This window comes from Alosa alosa, chromosome 19, assembly GCF_017589495.1.
Source record: "Alosa alosa isolate M-15738 ecotype Scorff River chromosome 19, AALO_Geno_1.1, whole genome shotgun sequence".
In the NCBI taxonomy this organism is placed as follows: domain Eukaryota; kingdom Metazoa; phylum Chordata; class Actinopteri; order Clupeiformes; family Clupeidae; genus Alosa; species Alosa alosa.
The window spans coordinates 13,703,363-13,725,413 of record NC_063207.1 but is presented as its reverse complement, the minus strand read 5'-3'; the positions used below and the strand labels follow the sequence as shown (position 1 = coordinate 13,725,413).

At 39.6% G+C, this 22,051-nt stretch overlaps 2 protein-coding genes across 3 annotated transcripts; one reads left to right on the top strand and one right to left on the bottom strand.

Moving 5' to 3' along the window:
- The first annotated feature begins 1,815 nt into the window (after window positions 1-1,815).
- Window positions 1,816-15,158, top strand: hadhab (hydroxyacyl-CoA dehydrogenase trifunctional multienzyme complex subunit alpha b). The gene is made up of 20 exons (XM_048227410.1): window positions 1,816-1,992; window positions 2,817-2,858; window positions 3,146-3,216; window positions 3,411-3,544; window positions 3,980-4,118; window positions 4,756-4,875; window positions 5,087-5,189; window positions 5,471-5,593; window positions 5,749-5,867; window positions 6,213-6,269; window positions 6,379-6,488; window positions 6,701-6,835; window positions 6,972-7,143; window positions 7,377-7,463; window positions 11,824-11,964; window positions 12,129-12,197; window positions 12,591-12,786; window positions 13,106-13,220; window positions 13,471-13,616; window positions 14,371-15,158. Exons 1-20 carry the CDS (start codon window positions 1,926-1,928, stop codon window positions 14,514-14,516), a joined length of 2,292 nt encoding a protein of 763 aa, XP_048083367.1. The 5' UTR covers window positions 1,816-1,925; the 3' UTR covers window positions 14,517-15,158.
- A 1,361-nt stretch (window positions 15,159-16,519) lies between these two features.
- LOC125283888 (ras-related protein Rab-10-like) lies at window positions 16,520-21,408 on the bottom strand. Of its 2 annotated transcripts, none has more exons than XM_048227411.1 (7): window positions 20,923-21,408; window positions 20,425-20,583; window positions 20,222-20,282; window positions 19,861-19,999; window positions 19,633-19,722; window positions 18,581-18,682; window positions 16,520-17,974 (listed from the first exon to the last, which is right to left on the bottom strand). In XM_048227411.1, the coding sequence occupies exons 2-7, from the start codon at window positions 20,549-20,551 to the stop codon at window positions 17,891-17,893; spliced, it is 603 nt and encodes a 200-aa protein (XP_048083368.1). In that variant the 5' UTR covers window positions 20,552-20,583; window positions 20,923-21,408; the 3' UTR covers window positions 16,520-17,890. The 2 variants fall into 2 exon arrangements, with proteins under 2 accessions (XP_048083368.1, XP_048083369.1); XM_048227412.1 differs by lacking the exon at window positions 20,923-21,408 and adding an exon at window positions 20,841-20,859.
- Between the last annotated feature and the right edge of the window lie 643 nt (window positions 21,409-22,051).

Below are 22,051 nucleotides of genomic sequence, written 5' to 3'. Positions count from 1 at the left end.
CAAATTCATTTTCATGGGCGCTGCCAAGCATGCTCACTTAAAGGGCCATGTAGTCCAAACTTCTGCTATATGAATTTGATTCGTACCAGAATTCAGATTTCAGATTCTAAGTATGCAGTTTAGTGACAAGTCTGGGTAAGTCAACTAAGAATGGTAAACCCCAATAAGAACACAATGGCTTCATTCTCCTAGCAAAACAAAGCTGGACTCTTCTAAAGAAGGGATTACAACTTACTCAATTTATCCGGGGTAGTTCCCACTAAACCATATACTTCAAATACCCTTCAAATCTACATAATTCAGAGCAAAGTGTTTTATTGGATCAGCTATAAGTCACAAAGTTAAATAGGCGTATTGTTGTTATATGTAGATATTTCACAATTACACATCCCATTGAATTATTCTGGTACAAATACTTCCAAAATTCTGAAGTAATTTTCATAGATGAAAATTATTTCATGTTACCATAGGTCTCTATAATTGTCATTTGATGTCATATTTACCTTATCTTCTTTCCAGGAGCCCAAGATGCTCAGATGCTGTCCTCTAGTGGTGACTGGATGCAAGTAGCAAAACAGCTGAATTAGAGAAAGTGGTCATATTTGCAAGAATTCGCTAAATGCTGTCTTCCCTGATACAAATGTCTGTTTGTTATGACAGTCTAAGGACATCACACATTATTGTATCAGCATGTAACCATGAAATCGTCTAAATTACTTTTTTCAAACAAACGTCATGCAAATACAGCATTATGCTGTTTTTTTACATGTCAGTCAGCAACCACTGTCATTTGGCAGCCCTTGGCTGAATAAAAGTAAAATAAAATATGATCCAAGATAAACAAAATCAAAATGATGTCTCAGAAAACCCCCCGGGATGACCTGGCCTTCGTGATTAATAAGCCGTCTTTATGAGCAACAACAGATAGCTGACGAGTTCCAAAACCCAACTCGTGAAACCATCCTTTCGGCTGTTCAGTGGGTGACAGGTGTGCCTAAAAAAGAAAATATATTTTACTAGAAGCCAGTCTGTGCAGCATACGGAAAAAAGTAGAAATACTACATGATGTTCTGGCCTAAGCCATCTCTATAATAACACTCTGTTCCTAGTAGGCCTAGGTTATTATATATGCCCCAAAATACTATAAGATTCCTAATAGCGTTACTTTTTGTAAGGTTGCAGTCCCATTCATTATGATACACAAATATGAATATTGTGCTTTTTAGCAAAGTTTTTTTTCTTCTTTTCTCTCTTGTAGGCTACCAAATGTCACCTATGGTACATCATAATTTTCTATCTTCCCATTAAAAACTATAGAGATGTTAACGATATAGATTAGAATATATTATCCATTGGATAATCATTTCTTAAGACGTTTGACAAGTATTTCTAATGCTCTCTGCGTTGTGGCATATGGTTCTACTCCCATATGTTACAATGAGCCTGTTACATTGTAGGCGTAGGCTAGGCCTACATGCAATGTGATGTGATAGGCTAACTGTTCTCACAGTTTCTCACAGTGACTTCGCTTTATCTTGGATTCCCCACAAATGAAAGTGGCGACATCGGATTACAGACAACTCATTAGTTTATATCATACAATATTTTAAATTGTTTACTGATATAACTATTGTATTGTTGTTATTTGTATGTTGCTTTGGACAAAAGCGTCTGCTATGCCTACCATAATAACCATAACCATACAAAGACACAAGAAGATAATGTGGAAGATGTAGTCTACAACTACAGTAGACAAACAACTACACTTTACTACATAGGTCATAGCACAGCAGTGTTTTTGTACGGGGTGTGCGCGCCTCCTGTCCATGCCTCCAGTCTACAGCATTTTCCGGGTGGCAGGGTTCGCTCTAGCAGTCTGAAACTTACGTAGCAGCTAGAATTCTAGTAGCCACTTTCCCACAAAGATGGCTGGTGTTCGAGTATTGGGTGTACTCTCCAGACTTATAACAAGGAGATACCACTTCCCCTCAGGTACCAGTGCTTCTCTATACTGACTATGGATACTGAATGTGAAATAGCTATGCTTATACCTTTTACTGAGGTTCTACATTAGCCAGTCGAGTTATGGAATAGCTGTCACTGTGAGACTAGCTAACGTTAGCTTGCTAGCCATTTCTAGGATGCAACTAGCACTAGGGGCGTGACTGATATATTTATCTCAGCTTTTGTGCTTGGTATGACATCAAAAACAAAACTTACGGGGGAAAAAAATACTTTTTAGGTTTATGTGCAGCCACTATGAGCGTGGCTAACGTTAAGCTACATACCAGCAATCCCCATTGGGACAATCACTCAGCTGACACCAGTTTATGAATGAATGGAATTATAGGCGGCGGCCATATGCGGCTAATGAATTCGGTAACGTTATGGCTAACGTTAACGTTTATTGATTCATAGGAAAAATTATGACTGGACCTTGTGAAATCCCACTGTTACAGTGAAGCACAAAGTCAGTCTTTAGAGCATTTGTTAGCTTTCTGGTGTCGCTGTCAGAGCGTAGAAGGTCAGTGTAACGTTAGCAGCTAACTTACCTAAAGTTGCTTTGTGTAGATGCTACGCGGTTTTTTACTTTCACATTTAATTCCGATAAGTGTGCTTTGTACTACAAAAGCATTCCCCCGTTTGATGTACTGCATCGCTTCCACTGAGGGGATTGAATGACATTTTTTTGGAATCTAGGTGAAAGGTCCATAGGCTGTCGTGTAGACTCACACACTGACAGGCAAACCTCTGATAAACTGCTCTTGTTTCAAGTCCAGTCTAATTTAATGGCACTAACAGATATCTCTCTGTAGGTCCCTGTCTGCGCAATTTCACAGTGGCCTCTTCTGTGATGGGTAAATATTATGACAAACCTATGTTAATAACTAGTAATGATCTTTAATGGAGTGCTACTGAACATTTGAAGTATATGCAGTGTATTTAACCAATGCCAGCGAGTCATGACCGATTTGTTAAAAAACAAAAAAAACAAATCAGTTTTACAATTGACATTTGTATAATTTCAGTTCCCCGATTAAATTTGTGTTGTTGATGGTGTATGTTATTATAATGACAATACAGGGTCAGAATTTTTTTTTAAAGACCCCTTGGTCTATTTGTTGATTCTTTCTTTCTAAATCAGCTCGAACACATGTGAACTATGAGATCAAGGGGGATGTTGCGGTGGTCCGTATCAACGACCCAAATTCTAAGGTAATATCAAGAAAACTAAAAATACTCAAATCTAATTGGTGTATACATTTTGAGTGGAATTTGGGAATACTTAATTCTGGCATCTTTACATTAATATATGAAAGCACAACAACAGCCTTTAATGTCAGAAGAAATATGAACACTTGATTACATTAGTGATGGAACTATTAACTTGATGTTGCATGCTCTTGCAGGTGAACACACTTTCAGAGAAGATGCAGGCAGAGATGACTGATGTGATGGACGAGATCTGGGGCAATGCTACAGTGAAGAGTGCCGTACTCATCTCCTCCAAACCTGGCTGTTTTATCGCAGGAGCAGATATCAAGTCAGTTGGGCTCACTGACTAATATACTCTCTTAATAGACTCACACCTAGATTAGGATATTCTTACACCTTTAATCCATTTGAGGGTATTCCAGGATTTAAAACCTAGAATTCTCTTGTCAAACCCTGCGTTGTTGTTTTCTTTGTTGTGGTACTGTGTGTGAGTCATACCTCAATCACTGTTATTCAATGATTATATGCAACAGTTAATAATGAATAGTCAATGCAAAAGTTGATCAGTATGATGGAGTAAATTAAAAACAAATAACTTTCATACAGAGCCAGTCAGTCTGGTTCATCATAATGTAGTCATGATTCCAAAAGTTTATTTTGTTTTTTTATTTTAAGTCCATTTATTTCTCCCGCTTGTCTGCTCTTCTTTTTCCAAGAGAGCAGTGTGCTTTAATCTTGTTTTTTTCCCAACTTGGCTCCACAGCATGATCCAAGCTTGCAAGAGTGCAGAGGAGGTCACCGGTCTCTCTCAGGAAGGACAGAAGATGTTTGAGAAAGTGGAGAAGTCACCCATCCCTATTGTGGCTGCCATCAATGGCTCATGCTTGGGAGGGGGGCTTGAGGTGGGAGCACGCAGTACACCTGTTTAATTCTAATTTTATTCACACTATGTTTGTATACTGCCGTTCAAAAGTTTGGTGTCGCTTAGAAATTTCGGTTCAATTCCAGAGCACCAGCTGACTGCTTCTTCCCTACATGTTTGTTGCATATTTTGGAGCTGTGCTTTTTGTCACTGTCTTCTTTTTGGGATTTTTTCCCAATCAAATGCTGTCCACAGGGTGGTGTATGGTGCTGCAAGTGATAGTCTTCCTTCTTAAAGATTCCTGTACATTTTTCCCACTTTGCTACCTTCAAAACTCCCCAGATCATCACACTCCCTCCTTCTAGTCAGAGATATGGCTTTTTCTGTACGACTTGGTCTCACCCCAAACTTTTTAATGGTAAATATATATTTGTTTATATCGGCATTGTAAATGATATATATTTTTTACAATGCCGATATAAACAAATACATTTAAATGTTTTATATTTAAATGTATAAATGTTTTATATTTAAATAAAAAAATATATATTTTTGACTCTCATTTTGTCAGCTGAATCCATTGTGTATGAAATAGTTTACTCTAGTAGTACAGCTGAACTTAAATCAGCCTAAAGATCTCCACTATCCCTTGTAATCTCCGGGCATGTGTGTTGCAGCTAGCCATCGCTTGCCAGTACAGGATTGCCACTAAGAGCAAGAAGACTGTGCTAGGCACCCCAGAGGTTATGCTGGGGCTGCTGCCAGGGGCTGGAGGAACCCAGAGGCTCCCCAAAATGGTGTGTAGCCACAAGAACCCCTCAAATATGTCCTAACATAACTTGATTTTTTATTATTTTTTAAAGATCATGAACATAAAGACCCTGTATTAACCTACCAGCATATAGTTGTTTGATAGTATTTTGCTTTTCATGTTCAATAAAAATGCTATTGAGACTGAAAAGTTAGCATTGCCAGTTAGATTAATTTAATGAATTGTTATCATCACAGGTTGGTCTACCCAGTGCCTTTGACATGATGCTGACGGGACGGAACATCCGTGCTGATAAAGCTAAGAAGATGGGGCTTGTGCACCACCTGGTTGATACACTAGGCAAGTTTCATAAGACGAGACTATGTTATGTTTTTAACAGGTTCTCAGAATAAGAAATAATTTTGAATGAGCCATGGAAAGGCTTGAAGTGTGTTTAAGGCAAATAACCTTTTTGCAGTAAAATGTAAAAATTTGACTGAAAAGGCATTGTCCCTTTGGAACTTAATCATCTATGATGACATTACAGAAGTGTGGCCTGTCAACTTGTTGAACTCTGGAGTTGTTTCTCTTTTAGCTCTATACATGGCCTCTCTATAACTGTCTTGGTGGGTTTCTGGTAGGGCCTGGACTGAAGAGCCCAGAGGAGCGGACCATTGAGTACCTGGAGGAGGTGGCCGTGGATGTAGCTAGAGGCATTGCCAGCAAGTCGGTCCCCCTCACCAAGGAAAAGAACCTGATGCAAAGTGAGTACTCAAATGTCAGATTAAGAGTATAGGATCAAGGCACCCCTGAATTTCTTCAATTTTCTTATATGTTGCCAGACAACCGTGAGATGATCTCTTTCTGTTCGGTGTGTTGTGTATGTAATAGATGTAAGATGTGAAGTATTTGTCTTCAGAAATTCAGGACTATGTCATGAGCTATGAGATTGTGCGAAAGCAGATCTACAACACAGTTAAAAGCAAGGTCATGAAACAGACCAAAGGCCTGTACCCAGCACCACTGAAAATCATAGAGGTAGGTATTCCCTAGGAATAGGTTAGTGGATGGCCTTTCAGCCAATCTGCAATCATTAGTGTGTGAAAATGTACATTGTATTGAACTGTTAACATTACCAATAAAAAATTAACTTCTGTGATTCCTATATGGTTGACTTGACAGTTGCTATGTAATTGCACACTCTGGTAAATGGCATTAATATAATTATTCAATAAAGCACCACTGTTCATGAATTAAAGCTTTAAATTATCCCACAGGAGTGGTGTCTGCAGTTGAAATGCGTTCAAAAGTGCGGGTTGACCATGGCCCACTAGTTTCTACAGTGGAAAGGCATCTATATTGACCACGTTTTCTGTCCTGTAGTGTGTAAAATCAGGAGTTGAGCAGGGACCAGATGCAGGATACTTGGCCGAATCTCAGGTATGATTTTAATTATAACTGAATTTATTTACCTCATGGGCATCTTAATAATGCGGTTGATTTGACATGTCCTGCTTCTCATTTATTGGTTCCTATTGTTTACTGACAGAATTTTGGCAAATTGGCGATGACCCCCGAATCAGGGGCTCTTATTGGTCTTTACCATGGTCAAGTAGCATGTAAGAAGAACCGCTTTGGAGTTCCCGAGAAAGAAGTGAAGTGAGTCACTGTATTCTTTTCTCAGAGTTTCTTACCCAGAGTGTAATGGAAAAAGCACTAGTAAGTAAAATAGGGAGGGCAAATGAATAGCCTCTTATAGCTTATCATCAGTGATATACAGCAGTTGTCAGTTGCAAATACAGCAGTTGTGTGTGTATGCAAATACATGATAAAAATGGCTGCATGTAAAATCGGCTGTGTTGTAACAACAGAACCCTGGCTATTCTTGGAGCTGGTCTGATGGGGGCAGGTGTTGCCCAGGTGTCAGTGGATAAGGGGATTCACACCATCCTGAAGGACACCACATCAGAGGGTCTGAACCGGGGCCAGCAACAGGTCTACAAAGGGTAAGAGGCATCGGCCCCTTTACTTATCCATCTGTGGATTGATCTTCATCTTCACGTTTTCCTTTTGCCCTCTTTCTTTCTAGCTGTTTAATTTGATTGTAAAAGCTCCACCCCCCCTACACCCTGTCATCTGCAGACTCAATGACAAAACCAGGAAGAAGAACATCACATCTTTTGAGCGGGACAGTACTCTGTGTAACCTGACTGGCCGGCTGGATTACACTGGCTTTGAGCATGCTGATATGGTCATAGAAGCTGTGTTTGAGGACATCAACATTAAACACAAAGTGCTGAAGGAGGTGGAGGCTGTAAGTTCAAGCCAGCATTGCATAGACCACAGAATGTGAATTTAGTATGCTATGCTAATATCTTTGAGAGGCACAGTATCCCTTTCATGTAATTTTGAACAGTGATTATATAATGATATCTTCTGTGTCTTGCATCTAATGCATATTTCATAAATGTACTGTATTTTTCTCTGCATTTCCTAATGGTGAATATACAGTAATGGATTGTGATCTCATGAATGTTTTCCCCTTAGGTTATTCCCCCTCACTGTATATTCGCTTCCAACACATCAGCGCTTCCCATCAAAGACATTGCTGCTGCTAGCAAACGGCCTGAAAAGGTAACCTTTAGTAACAAAGCATGCATTACTTTTGGCAGAGTTAAACACACAAGGCTGTTGTCTTCAATCAGACATAAGTGGTACGAGTTATTGACATGAACACTTTACATAATTCATAAAGACCTTGAATGGCATATAACAAATACATTGATTGTAAATAACATTTTAAATCATATGACCGGTGATCTGTTATTCATGACGGAGTCCCAGAGGTTCTACACATGCTCATTTACTCTTTTTGTCATCATATACAGGTGGGTCTCAAAAAAATTAGAATATCGTGGAAAAGTTCATTTTCCCCCATAATTTCGTTCATATATTCTAGATTCATTAGATATAAAGTGAAATATTTCAAACAATTTTTGTTGCAATCTTGATGATTACAGCTTACAGGTCATGAAAACCAAAAATGAGTTGAAAACGAAACCAGAAAATGATCTCAAAATATTAGATTAAAGAGGTTATAATACAGAAATGTCGGTTTCCTGAGCCTTTGAACTCTTAGTCTGGTTCAGTAAACACAACCCCAATCCTGAGAAAGACTGCAGACTTGATAGTTGTCCAGAAGGCACTCATTGACCACAAGGAGGGTAAGCCACAGAAGGTGAGCCGGGTGTTCACGGAGTGCGGTCTGAAAGCATATTCATGGAAAGTTGACTGGAATAGAAAAGTGTGGTAGGAAATGGTGTGCAAGCAACAAGGATGACTGCAGCCTTGAGAGAATTGTCAAGCAAAGTCGATTCAAAAACTTGGCGGAACTTCACAAGGAGTGGACTGAGGCTGGAGTCTGCATCAAGAACCACCATGCATAGACATGTCCAGGAAATGGGCTACAAGTGGCATATTCCTAGTTTCAAGCCACTCCTGAATCAGAGACCAGGTTAGAGCGTCTTACCTGGGTTAAGAAGAGACAGAACTGGACTGTTGCTCAGTGGTCCAAACTCCTCTTTTCACATGAAAACAGAATTTGCATTTCATTTGGATATCAGGGTCCAATCAATGTCCGAAGAGGCAGGAGAAAGAGTGGAGAGGCAGAGATTCCAAGTTGCTTGAGGTCCAGTTTGATGTTTCCACAGTCCAGAGTTAATGCAGCCTTCTACCAGGAGATTTTAGTGCACTTCATGCTTCCATCTGCTGACAAGCTTTATGGAGATCCTGATTTCCTTTTCCAGCAGGGCTCGGCACATTCCCACAGTGCCAAAACTGTTGGTAACTGGTTTGCTTACCATGGTATTACTGTGCTTAATTGGCCAGACCACTTGTCTGACCTGAACCCCATAGAGAATCTATGGTTTATTGTCAAGAGAAAAATGAGACACACCAGACCCAACAATACAGATGACCTTAAGGTCGCTATCAAAGCAACCTGGGCTTCCATAACACCTCAGCAGTGCCACAGGCTAATTGCCTCCATACCACACCACATTGATGCAGTAATTTGTGCAAAAGCAGCCAGAACAAGTATTGAGTGTATAAATGTACTATTTTAGATTAGTCAAATTAGTCAGATTAGTTCATTTATTTTCAAAAGGTCGACATTTCTGTATTATAACCTCCTTATTCTAATATTTTGAGATACTCATTTTTGGTTTTCATGAGCGGTAAGCCGTAATCATCAAGATTACAACAAAAAATGGCTTGACATATTTCACTTTATATCTAATGAATCTAGAATACCGTATTTTCCGGACTATAAGTCGCTGAGTATAAGTCGCATTAGTCAAAAAATACATCATGAACAGGAAAAAAACATATATAAATCGCACCGGACTATAAGTCGCATTTATTTAGAAATGTATTTCACAAAATCCAAAACCAAAAACAGAGACTATGTAACTGGATTATTGAGGCCAAAAAGATTAATGTTAATGAAGACGAAGGAGTGAAGGCAGCCAAGAGGAGGGCAGGAAGGTAATTGCAAAGCAAAAGATTCACTGAAAGAAAATACCATGTGGTACACCAAAATGTATCTAAAATGTGGAGAATACAATGTAATCAAGCATTTTGGGCGATGTGGAGTCACAAGCTGGCAGCAGATTAAATGCTCACAAGAGATAAAAAGATGCAGTTTTAGGCGAAGAATGAAGGCATAAGCCAGGCGATAGAACAAAATGCATATAGGCCCGGCGGTAATTGTAAAGAGAATTTTACAAAAGATTCACTGAACAAAAATGCTGATATGATACATGAAAATGTTGCTAAAAATGTGGAGAATGCAATGCAATCAAGCATTTTGGACAATGTGGAGAGACAAGCCGGCAGCAGATTAAATGCTTGAGAGAGAAAAATATGCGGTTTTAAAAGGACGTACAGACCGAAGCTGCAGCAAGCAGGTGATAGCCTATTTAGAAATTTATTTCACAAAATCCAAGACTAAGAACAGACAGACTATGTAACTGGACACATTGAGGCCAAAAATATTGAGAATACTACAGGGAATGTTGAAGACAAAGGAGTGAATAGTGACAAGTGCCCGATGCTATTGTAAAGCAATTTACAAAAGATTCACTGAACAAAAATGCTGATGTGGTACATGAAATTTTAGCTAAAAATGTGGAAAATGCAATCAAGCATTTTGGACGATATATGCTATTGGCACAAGCTGGCAGCAGAACAAATGCTCGCCGAGAGAGCGAGAGAAAAAAAGATGCGCATTTAAAACCAGGGCCTAAATTTCAACGCGGGATTGCGCATAAATTATTACTAAGTATTGAGCATACTAATAAAAGTCCCGCTAGCCATCATAATGCGAGAAATTCCCACACATTTTACAGCGCTGTCTGACGTTAATCTAATAATGGAGCGGCCTGAATGCGGACCAACTCTGACTTCAATTGAACCCCATGCAGAGACACACACGCGCGCGCATGCAGGACCACTTTGGGGGTGCCTCTCTCTCTTTGCTCTCTCTCTCTCTCTCTCTGCTCTCTCTGCTCTCTCTCTCTCTCAGCAGGATTTGTCACTGCTAAAGTCAAATTATTATAGCCTATATTATGTGCTTCTACATCAACCGCTATCGACAGGAAAGGAAAACAAAAGTTTAGCGATCAGGAACCGCAAACACAGAAGCATGACAGCCTATAATATAACGCGAGAGAACATGGATGTGTTCTCCATTTGAGGAACGCTATAATCGATTGCGGACGTGAACAGACAGCTACAGACACGGAGCGCATAGTAGGCCTACTTTCACTTTCTGTGTATTCACGTAAAATCAAGATCAAATATTACATGGCAGTGAGTTTTGTTTTCAAATGTTTTCATGCATGTCTGGATAACGGGTGAGGAATGTTTAGGGGACAGACTATTGTGAATCCTGAATTTATGGCTGGGCACAGCACCTTTATTTGGACCATGGCTTGTAGCCTATTCGAGTCAGCTAGGCTTTTATTTCTTGCGTTTTACTGTGAGACATAGGCCTGTACTTTTTAGTTTGGAGCAGCATACTGGTAGGCTATCAATGGCAATGGTTCACTATTAAGTTTCATGTATGAAAGAGTGTCGGGATGTCCATCCGCTTATTGCGAGATAAGGCCGCTTTCATTCATTCATTCATTCATTCATGGAACGTGTGCTGTGCTGCAAGGGAAACCTTATTCCGTATAGCCAAAGAGGCCTAAGATAACTAAATTTAGGCTATTTTTTAAATTATGCATTCGCAAGCTGATGCCTGGCAGCAACAATTGTTTTTAAATGTAGGTTAACCTGGGGCTGCGTGCTACTGGTAGCTTGAGAGCAACTTGTTGGAGACTCTTGATGTAGGACAATGACTTCGTTGGCAACAATATTAAACCAACCAACAATATAAATTATTAAGAAGAGCTCTTTTATGAGTTAAATTGAAACAAAATTATACTGGCTTTTATTTGTCCGAATCTGAGGCCCAGCTAAATAGAATCCCGGCCATAATTTGAGGATTTAAGTATGCACGTGTGTTTCATGACTTGTGCATTTGAAAGCGCTCTCTCAAGGCTGTAGACGATAATGTTTCATGTAGGGTTCATGTCAGTTAATATAAATTAACATTTAAAAACATGTTCAATTATATAATTTTTTTCATATATAAGTCGCACCTGACTATAAGTCGCAGGACCAGCCAAACTATGAAAAAAAGTGCTACTTATAGTCCGGAAAATACGGTATATGAAAGATCCACTTTTTGAACTAAATTAGGGGGTAAAACTGAACTTTTCCACAATATTCTAATTTTTTGAGACCCACTTGTTAGTGAGTTTCTAGGCAGACTGATTTGTGCTTATTATGACAACAGCAGGTGTGTGTGTGTTCTGAGGTAGCCTGTCTACACACAGGCCTGTTTGGGCCAAGTCCATGAAAGTGTACTCTGTGTCCCGTCTCTCAGGTGATCGGCATGCACTACTTCTCTCCGGTGGATAAGATGCAGCTGCTGGAGATTATCACCACAGACAAGACCTCACATGACACCACTGCCTCCGCTGTTGCTGTTGGCCTCAAACAGGGCAAAGTCATTATCGTTGTTGGGGTGAGCTGTCTCTCAGACTATGCCTTCATCCATCTCCCATACTCTTTTGGAAGTGCACATCAGTTTTCCCTGTCATTAAACCAATGTGTGCTCAAAGTGTTTTTTTGTTGTTGTTGTTTTGTTTTGTTTTGTCATATAACTGAGGTATTTTTCTTTCTGTGTAGGATGGTCCAGGCTTCTACACAACACGCTGCCTGGGGCCCATGCTAGCAGAAGCAGTGAGGGTATTGCAGGTATGCACTTTTTATGTGAACAGTCGTGGCCTTATGAAACCTGTAGAGTAGATTATATAAATTTTGGAAATAAAGTTGCCTTTTGGTGTTTAACTGCCTATCCCTGCTTAGTCCTGACACTCGATCAGTTGTGCTTAGACCAGGTACAATAGAGCCAAATAGAGCCAAAGAGCAAGATTGGAAACCTCTGGTGTTGAAAGTCCATTTGACTTTAGGTCCAAGGCTGCCATCATAGGTTGATACCATCACTCCTGGTGGTCCTTTGATTGATTGATGGACACAAGTCATGTAATGTAGCTAGCAGGAAGGGGAAATACTGTGTTCAGTGCTATGGAAGTTGCCATGTATTGCATGTTTTACAGAGCCGAGATGCTCTTTTTGTACTGTACCCAGGAAGGAGTGGACCCTAAGAAGCTGGATGATCTGACCAAAGGTTTTGGATTTCCTGTGGGTACTGCAACCCTTGCTGATGAGGTTGGCATCGATGTGGCAGCCCATGTGGCAGAAGACTTGGGCAAAGCGTTTGGCTCAAGGTTTGGTGGTGGCAATGTTGAGGTGCTGAAGACCATGGTGGAGCAAGGATTTAAGGGTAAGAAAAAACTGGTGCCTTATCCTAACATTACATGTCTCTATGTATCCATAACATGTCTGCATGTATCCATAACATGTCTCTCCTCAGCTTTGCTATATGCTTCTTGTTTTTGTTTTTGTGCTCTGTTACCAAATTAGCACCAGTACACTAGTCCAACAGTACAACACCATTGTACATAGGTCTTCTAAGTTTACCATTGAGTTCCCTCAGACAATTGCATTGATCTCATCTGAAGAGTATAGTATAACATTAAGATGAAAGCAAAAGCAGTAATGTTCAATGTAACATTGTTCTAAATTTTATACTGTGCACCTAGGTCGTAAGTCTGGAAAGGGCTGTTATGTTTACCAGCCAGGAATTAAGAGTAAAGATGTGAACCCCGATGCCCTGGAAATCCTGGAAAAATTCAGACTGACCCCGAACCCAGCAGTGTAAGTGTCCATGCCTTTCCCATCCTCATGGTAACAACAACAGACCAAGCCTTTCTTATTATTGGTACTGATAAAAAAAATAAAAAAAACACACATGTAATTCATGAGTGGATATAAAGTACTCCGTAGTTTCAGCTGTTTTGATATTACACAGGATTAGAGTACACAAATGCATGAATTGAATATCTTGGAGGCAGTTTAAAGTTTAAACTGAAGCATGTTGATGTTGACCCTGAGACTCTCTCTGCAGGTCATCGGACTCGGACGTCCAGTACCGGCTGGTGTCGCGCTTCGTGAATGAGGCTGTGCTGTGCCTCCAAGAGGGCATCCTGGCTAACCCAGTGGAGGGAGACATCGGAGCAGTGTTTGGTCTTGGATTTCCACCGTGCCTTGGAGGTATGCAATCAATCAATCAATCAATCAATCAATCAATCAATCAATCAATCAATCAATCAAAACCACCTCAAACTGACTTTGACTTGAGTGATAGTCTGAACATATTCCCTCTCCCAGTCTAACAACCTTGTAGTGTCATTTGGCAGGCTATATGCGAGAATCATGGCGAGACAGCCATTTTGATTTAACTTATATGATCATATATCATAATTTAAAGGTACACTATGCAAGATTTTGACCTTAATTTAAGTAAATTTGATGGTAAACGAACTTGTAATAGGCGAATCGTTCACCTAGCATAGCTATACAGCATAGACGTAGGGAGTCGCTACCTAGAAAACCAGCCATGCAACTTCAATAACTGCGACCCGACAAATCTTGTGAGAATCATGAAACATTACTTTGTCAGTATAGCTCTTTGGAGATAGTTTTTGTCTATTATTAATCCTTCACCTCCACAACAAAAGCATTTTCATTGTGTACAGGGGGGACAAGTCACAAGAAGTTTGCTATTTACAACAGCAGACTAAAATATAAATATATTGCAACTCTAGAGGGAGCTCTACAGTTGCCATAAGTACCTAAACCTGCATAGTATACCTTTAATCACATGTCTGTGATTATTTATTTTTTTATTTTGGAGAGAAATCCCCTGCTGTGCAGCCAAGATAATAACTTAATTATTTAACTAGATTTCACATTACTGCATCGGTGGGAGATAACCTTAAGCCTCTTTAACGACCCCTTTCTCCAGGTCCCTTCCGGTTTGTAGACAGCTTTGGAGCAGGCGCTCTGGTGGACAAGATGAGGCGGTTTGAGGAGGTTTATGGACACCAGTTTACACCCTGTCAGCTGCTGCTGGACCATGTCAAGGACCCCAGCAAGAAGTTCCACAAGTGACCTGGACTGGACCACACTGTGCCACGCCCACCACTGTTGCTGTTGTTGCCGCTGGACTTGAGGTTCCTGGAGGCTCAACTGGTACAAAGACAACTACTTTCTCTTTCTCCCTGATGAGCTAGGCATGCAGGAGGATCTCTGCCCAGGGACCTGGCTTTACTCAAGACAGGACACACCTCTTTTATCAAAGGACTGGCTCCAACTTAGCAATTTTAGTTGCCTTTAGCAGTACAGATACCCAGCTAGCCTTTGGCTGATGAAATGGCCTTTTAACAAACATATATTTTTTTTTTTTTAATTTTTTGTAATGTTGTATTTTCTACTACATACTGGACAGTTTTTCATAACAGCAGTTTACAGACACTACAATGATCAAAGGACTTTTAAGGCCATTCGATATCGATGTGTAGACAGCAAAAAGATTAAAATATCTGTAGAGTCCTCTACAGTATATACACTTGTGAGTAAGTGTATACACATAGCTAATATATGTATTTAGGCTTTAAAAATGGTTTCTGAGAAGATAAGAATTTAGCACTTAAGTTAATTTTTTTCAGTGCCTATGTATGGACTTGGGCCTGTTTTCATGCACTTGGCCTTTTGTGAATAAACTGATGTGAAAACAGTAAAAACAGAGAAGTGTTTGAATAATAAATGTCACATGAAATACTGATGTTCAACTCATGAGTCACTCCCCTAACAAGTTGACAGTGAAGTTGTAAACTTAACTGCATATTTATCAGTTTAGTGTGCATGATACATGATTGGGTTAAACCAAACTCCTCTATAAAGTCTCTGTGTAAAGTGCCTGAGTGAGAACATGCGTAAAAGCTTCATTTTATACCTTGCCTTTGATAGGCAATTAGGGATATTCAGTTAGTTAATTCTTTCATGTCTGTGCTTTTCTCCTTAATGTGTTGCCATGAGCATGAGCATTTGGGGCGAAAAGTAAAAAAAAAAAAAAAGCAAAGTTCTCATGCATAAACTATAGCTATTGTGTGGCATAAATAGGAGCATTAAGCTGGCTCATCAATGTTTGCAAGTCTTACCCATGGTGTTAAATTAGCAAATTAGTTTTGTTTAATTATTAACATTTTGCTCTTCATTCAAATTAGGGCTCTTGGTTTCGTCCAACTGTATTTGTATTGCCTAATCAGGTCATGACTTCCCCACACACTATAAACTACCATGGTAGAAACAATAAGTGTTTGAATTTAAAACTTCTATGGCTCCTGCAGTTTTTTGTCAGGAAAACCTGACTTTCATGTGTGTGCATCATTCTTTTGCAGCCTGTATTTAATTGGTCTTTGTCAAGTCAAGAGAAAGACAAAAACGGACTAGTTTATGGCTCATATAAAGACAACAGAAATGGGATGGTGTTGGATCAGGAAAATTAGGACATATAGCATTCCACCCTGATGTGACAAATACACATAAATATGATGGTATGAAATAAAAGGGTTATTGACAAGATTGGTCTTACTATAATACCAAGATTGGACTTATTATAAAACTGAGCTGAATAAATTTGCCAGTTGCATGCCTGTCCATTACTGCCTAATGCAAATTCAATAAACTGCATTGACCTCTAAGAACCATTCAACCAATGCAGTCCCTAGATCTGCCAATAGTTTGCACTGTTGTGATGTTCTATCTTTTAGTTGCATTATAAAATGTTTGAGGACTACCCTTCAATTTATTGATATTGAATCCTGGTGTGTGTTTATGTAATAGCAGTACAGATGAACAAAAGAAAAAGTGGATTTGTTTTTTTTAAACTAATATTTTTAATCCTGGACATCTGTGTGTAAACACGCATCATGTGATAATCAACTCCTAAATAGGCATCACTGTAAAAAACAGATCTATAATTATGCACATGGATAAAATATTCAAATCTATGAAATGTGTAATGATGAATTGGACCTGATAGTAGTTTGTGTCTGTCTCATACTAAATGCCATGAATATAATGCTTTAAAACACTCAACAGCGACTTGAAAACACATTCACGTCCCGTTTATTGCAGTTCATTTTCAGAAGTATCCTCCTCTGCAAGCTGACAAATTAAGCCTGTTCAGACTTGAGACTGGCAAAACTCTGCTGAATAGGTCCCACAGTTTTAAAGTATGGTACAAAGTGCATGCGGTGTTGTAAACGAGACCAGTCATACTGAGAGACATTACTAGCATCTGCACTTCTTATGAAAAGGTTAGTTCTTGAATGAAAAACAACTTTTTTTTGGTTGATTTCATCCATTTCATTCCAGAATGTGTTTTCACACAAAGAAGTGAAAAGTGCTCACAAAAAGGTTTCCCTAGACTCACACCAGAAGATAAACACCACTTCCAAGCAACACTATGAAACTGGAAAAGAAACAAAAAACAAAAAGTTCCATACAATCAATAAACAGTTAGTGACAAGATAATTTGCATAGTCGACAGTACGTGCACCTGTTAAAAGTTAAGGACACAATACGACAAAATCAAGTTGGTATGATACAATGCTGAATTCCCTTTAGTTTTAGATTGCACACTAAAAAAACAAAACAAAAACCGTGCAAGACATGTAACAACAGCAAACAGAAAAAAAAAAAAAAACCCTGACAAACAGAGACACAAGAAATGCAGAATGGGGAAGGACCCATCAGTGAAGCTGACTCAGGAAAACTATAAATCAAACCATTCCAGGAATCTTTCGCAACCAACAAGGTTGGGCAAAATCTCAGACAAAGCTACGTTTTCAGCAAAGTCTGACTATTCATAAACGGTTAAAAGACACACTGTTATTTCCTCAGGCACCCGTTGTTGTGGGTTTCTGGTCGCTATAGTTAGGCAGTAGGGTACTCAAGGCAGCTGTGTGTGTGTAATACGCTGTGTGCTACCACTACATGGCCAAACATGACTTATCATACATGCCCATGAGTAAGTAGCATGTCAGGCACAGGGGTGAGAGACTAGAGAGTAGCATTGACAGTCATGCTAGGAGCAATCACTGCAGTATACCATCAGTCCAAAGAACAATCACATAAATGGTCAGTTTTTGTTAATACACAGAAGGTTAGGATGGTCAGACTCATATATGAACACCACTCCGCCCCCAAGCCATCCAGCAAAGAGCCAGTTCATAGATTTATACAATCATCAAATACAACCAAACAAATATGAATGAGATAAAGGCCAGGTGTACTCAAAAAACATTTAAAATAAATGATATTTTAGATATTTTTTTTTTTTTTTTGTCAACACTGAGATGTCATTTAGGGGGTAAATCAATAGCCTCTATATGCAAAAAGGTGGTTGTAATACTATGATACGTGATAGGAAGACTTAGAAGTAGGAGAGAAGAATTGAAAAGTTGAGAGGTCAAAGGTCATCAGCAACACTTGTTCTTCAGTCCTGCACCCGTGCTCCCACTGTTGATGTCCATGTGCTCTGCGGTTGGCTCTTTCCCTGGGGTCTGTGGAAGACGTTGATTTTAGTTTGCTTCCATTACTGGCTTTAGCAGCACATAACCAATTTAGAATTCCCTCACATTTAGCAATGGCTAAATGTCTGATGTGATTCTAGTTTAGGAGTGAGTGTTTGTAGTAAGGCTGTTATTTGTAGCTTTTGCACTACAAAACACTAACACCAACACTAAGTGTTACACTACATACATTTACAGAGTTTATGATGTCACCCATTAATTGCAACTTGAGGGTGTTCACCTGCTTCAGTTTGTGTCCCAATGCAAAACCACAACCTTAATGTAAAGGTCAATGCCATGGTCAACGCCCACTGGCGGCGGCGTCTGACGCACATCAATGGCAAAGTTTAGAAAATTGTTCTCTCTCTTGAGCGTCAAATCCATAGACACGAATGTCGTCGCCAGTGGGCATTGGCCTTTACTAGCCATTCCAATAATGTTAACATAGTTGCCAAAACACAACTTTTATTACACAAAACTTCCATACCATAACCTGTTTACGAGATGGTAAGTGTACCAGCACCAGCACCAGCACTGCCTTGTAGTGATACTAGTGCTGAACTGTGGAGAAAGAATAGGCACATGTTCACCACTCACCTTACTCAGGATATCCTCTGCGAGACAGATGAAGGCCTTCTCGATGTTGATGTTGGCTTTTGCACTAGTCTCGAAAAACCTGATGCCATGCTCTGCTGCAATCTGAAGGGAGAGCGGAATGCAAAGGAACATTAAAGACTGTGCTCCTTAAGAAATATACCAATGGAATACATCTGAATGATGGTTCTGCTTTTGTCCAAGGGAATATAAAAAAAAAAAAATAGCTTTAAGAAGTTATACATGTGTCATTTATACCAAGTTAAATCACTACTCTCTCACTTGACCCACTGCCTCATGATAAACTAGTTAGCACATTAAGAGAATGTATTGGGTCAAAATCATCAAGTGCATGATTCAGCTCTGCAAAGAAGCCAACTGTCCAACAAAGGGTAGTCACAATTTTAACATCCAAGCTTGCAACTTCAAATGTTTAATGTGTGAAAATGTCACCGGAAAGGGGGACTGAAGAGCACAGCTTTACCAAGTCAACAGTGAGATGTATTAAAATACAGTGAAAGGTTGTGACAAGTTTTGATATGTCTATAACTGTTGAATATTGGTGGTTTTATTGTTACAGTTTTTTTGTCTCAGCCACAGAAATGGCTGAGAACAGAATGTGTATAGTAAGCAGACAGAATGGCAAATGGTGTACCTAAGTAATTGCTCGCCCCAGAAAAGACATCTTAATTTAATCTACCCAGGAAGGTCCAATCTGACCCCAGACAGGAATGCATATTCTGTCACTATATTAATCTGGCCATGAGTGTTCTAAGTTAGTTCATTGTCTTGGCTTCACTTTGCAACACTGTGCTGTGAGATCTGCTGTAACATCCAGAATAAATAACTATTTTTTTGCAAGCCAGCCTCAAGTTTTACCTGCTCTTTACTACATTGGATCAACCCGGTCAACTCTGTGTCTCCATTTGGAATTAAGGAGACGGTTTTTCAATAGCATTCTTCATCACCAAAGAGCCACACTACACAATGTACAAACCCAACCTGTGTTTTGCTGCCTCATAAAACCTGAAGCACCCCTGTATTTAGGTGCTTACCTGTTCTCCCTTTGCAGTGGGCACCACACGCTTGTCATCCATGTCACACTTATTTCCCAGCAGCATCCTCTCCACCTCCTCACTGGCGTGCTGTCAGACCAGAGTTAAGATTAACCCAAAATGTCATGCTAAATACAAACACATCTACTGCACAATTCTATGGAATTTAGAAATGGCCGTAGTGAGGCCTGAGACTTTCAGTGCCAGTTCAAAAATAAAGGGACTAACCTCGTCAATATTTCGCAACCACTTGGTGATGTTCTCAAAGCTTTTGGTGTTGGTGATATCATAGACCAGCATGATCCCCATGGCTCCTCTGTAGTAGGAGGTTGTGATTGTGTGAAATCTCTCTTGTCCTGCAGTGTCCCTGGACATGACATGACATGGACATGAACCATTAATGAACAGTTCAGATACAAGAGCACAACCATAATGTTGAGACCAGCTATTCAAGATTGAAAAAAACATCACATGGGTTAGGTGTTAAGATTTGTAATATATTGATCATGCCCACCAGTGTTACAAGATGCAATAACATAATTTAAACGATTCAGTGACTAGTTTACATTGGTGATTTTTCTCTACTTACCATATCTGGAGCTTGATCTTCTTTCCTTCCAGCTCCACAGTTTTTATCTTGAAATCAATTCCTGAAAGAATAACATTAGATTGAGTTGTAAACAGTCAAAAGAGTGAACCCAGTGAAAACCTGTCAGAAACTAAATGTTAAAGATGCATAATTATTAAATTATGATATTTTCTACTAGGTTATTAAATCACTGGGCATATTACCTATTGTGGAGATAAAAGTTGTATTAAAGGCGTCGTCGGAGAAACGGAACAGCACACACGTCTTCCCGACCCCCGAGTCTCCAATTAGGAGGAGCTTGAACAGCAGATCGTATGTCTTCTTCGCCATTTGTAGATCTTATACAGCGATGCCCTGACAAACTTCAAATGGAAAAGCACTAATTTAACAAGGTACCAGTCTCCTGACGCCAACCTCTAAACCAGACAAAGTAAGCTAACAAATGGCATCTGAGGTTGACGTGACACGTCAACATTACCAGGGGTCATGCATTATGCTTTACTGATATAACTTTAGAGTCAGTTATCAATGAGTGGTCACACACTTCTAATGTGAAAAATGACAACGTTATAACATTGATATTAGAAGGCTGTGGTCATGTGTCGAGAACTGCAGTTACCCAACGAGCTCCGGCAAAAGAAGTTCCTTTCATAAATACAGCCAACACACATAAACTAACGTTAGCTAGCAAGCTGGCTTACCCAATGAATCACCTAGGCGGAGGGCTTGAGTTCCAAAAGTCAGCTAAACAGCGTTAGCCCGTACGTCAGGAAGTGGCTAGCTATCAGTATCAAGTCATCGCATGTCACTTCGCTTTGTTTAAACGAAGCATGCTTTTTAATTAAATTACTACGTGAATTTAAGCTGACAAAGTCAGTCACTCAGACAGTACAAATTAGCGAATAAAAGGTAACTTTGACCGGTCTGCTTAGTTAGCTAACTAGCAGCCTTGTTAGCTAAGAACTTGCTGCGGCAGCTCTCCTAGAACACTGACACTCGGAAAAGAAAACGTAGAAATGATATTCTTCCTTGCGTATGAAATAGGTTAGCTGATACACCTGTCGTGATACAGAAACACGTCCCGTACATAAAAGTACAATATTTCGCCCTTCTAGTACGCCTTGGCTAAACTGCTTCACGCTAACGTTAACTTTCTTAGCTAACTAGGAAGTAAAGACTGCTCCCCGAGACACTCCAGACGATTGGTTGCCAGGTACAAGCCCGAAACTGCAGAAAACCCATTAACCAGTCAAATACAAATCTAGCCAAAAATGTTCGTATACATCTCAATTATTTTTTGATGCTTACCTTATGGGTTTACACATTTTGACATAGGTATTATGGCACATTAAAACACATTGATTGACTTAATGACTAACTTCTTCCATTATTGGCTGCATGGGGAATGCGTAGCAGCAAAACCAATCTGGCAACTTAATTACTGTCCACTTCCTTTTTTGGAGCCATCGAATGGCAGGCTTATTTGACCATAGGTCTAGGGGCAAGTTCAAATTCAAGACGTCCCCTCCTCTGGAAAGTTTCTGTAGTTTTCCTCCTCTGATGTGCTACGCATACCGACTCTGTGCAGCAAATGCAATGTTTCCTGTTTGATATGTGTTAATGCTTAAACGCAGCCAATTCAAACTGAGATGTTTGTAGTGCTTTGCTTGTGATGCGGTGGCTGGTGTATGGGAAATGAATGACGAGGGAATTTAACAAACCAGTCAGAACAGTCATTTACCTGTATTCACAAACTTAAATAACTCAGTTCCACTGATAATCATGGGCTACATAAGACGACAATGTCTTGCTTCGTCTGCTGTACTCTTA

Excerpts from the sequence above, each read along its gene's own strand:
- hadhab (XM_048227410.1), top strand. The coding sequence starts at position 1,926 with ATGGCTGGTGTTCGAGTATTGGGTGTACTCTCCAGACTTATAACAAGG. Across the intron at positions 3,545-3,979 it reads ATCGCAGGAGCAGATATCAA|CATGATCCAAGCTTGCAAGA; the intron begins GTCAGTTGGGCT and ends TTGGCTCCACAG. Across the intron at positions 13,617-14,370 it reads ATTTCCACCGTGCCTTGGAG|GTCCCTTCCGGTTTGTAGAC; the intron begins GTATGCAATCAA and ends CCCTTTCTCCAG.
- LOC125283888 (XM_048227411.1), bottom strand. The coding sequence starts at position 20,551 with ATGGCGAAGAAGACATACGATCTGCTGTTCAAGCTCCTCCTAATTGGA. Across the intron at positions 20,283-20,424 it reads AACTTTTATCTCCACAATAG|GAATTGATTTCAAGATAAAA; the intron begins GTAATATGCCCA and ends TTATTCTTTCAG. Across the intron at positions 20,000-20,221 it reads AAGATCAAGCTCCAGATATG|GGACACTGCAGGACAAGAGA; the intron begins GTAAGTAGAGAA and ends TGTCATGTCCAG.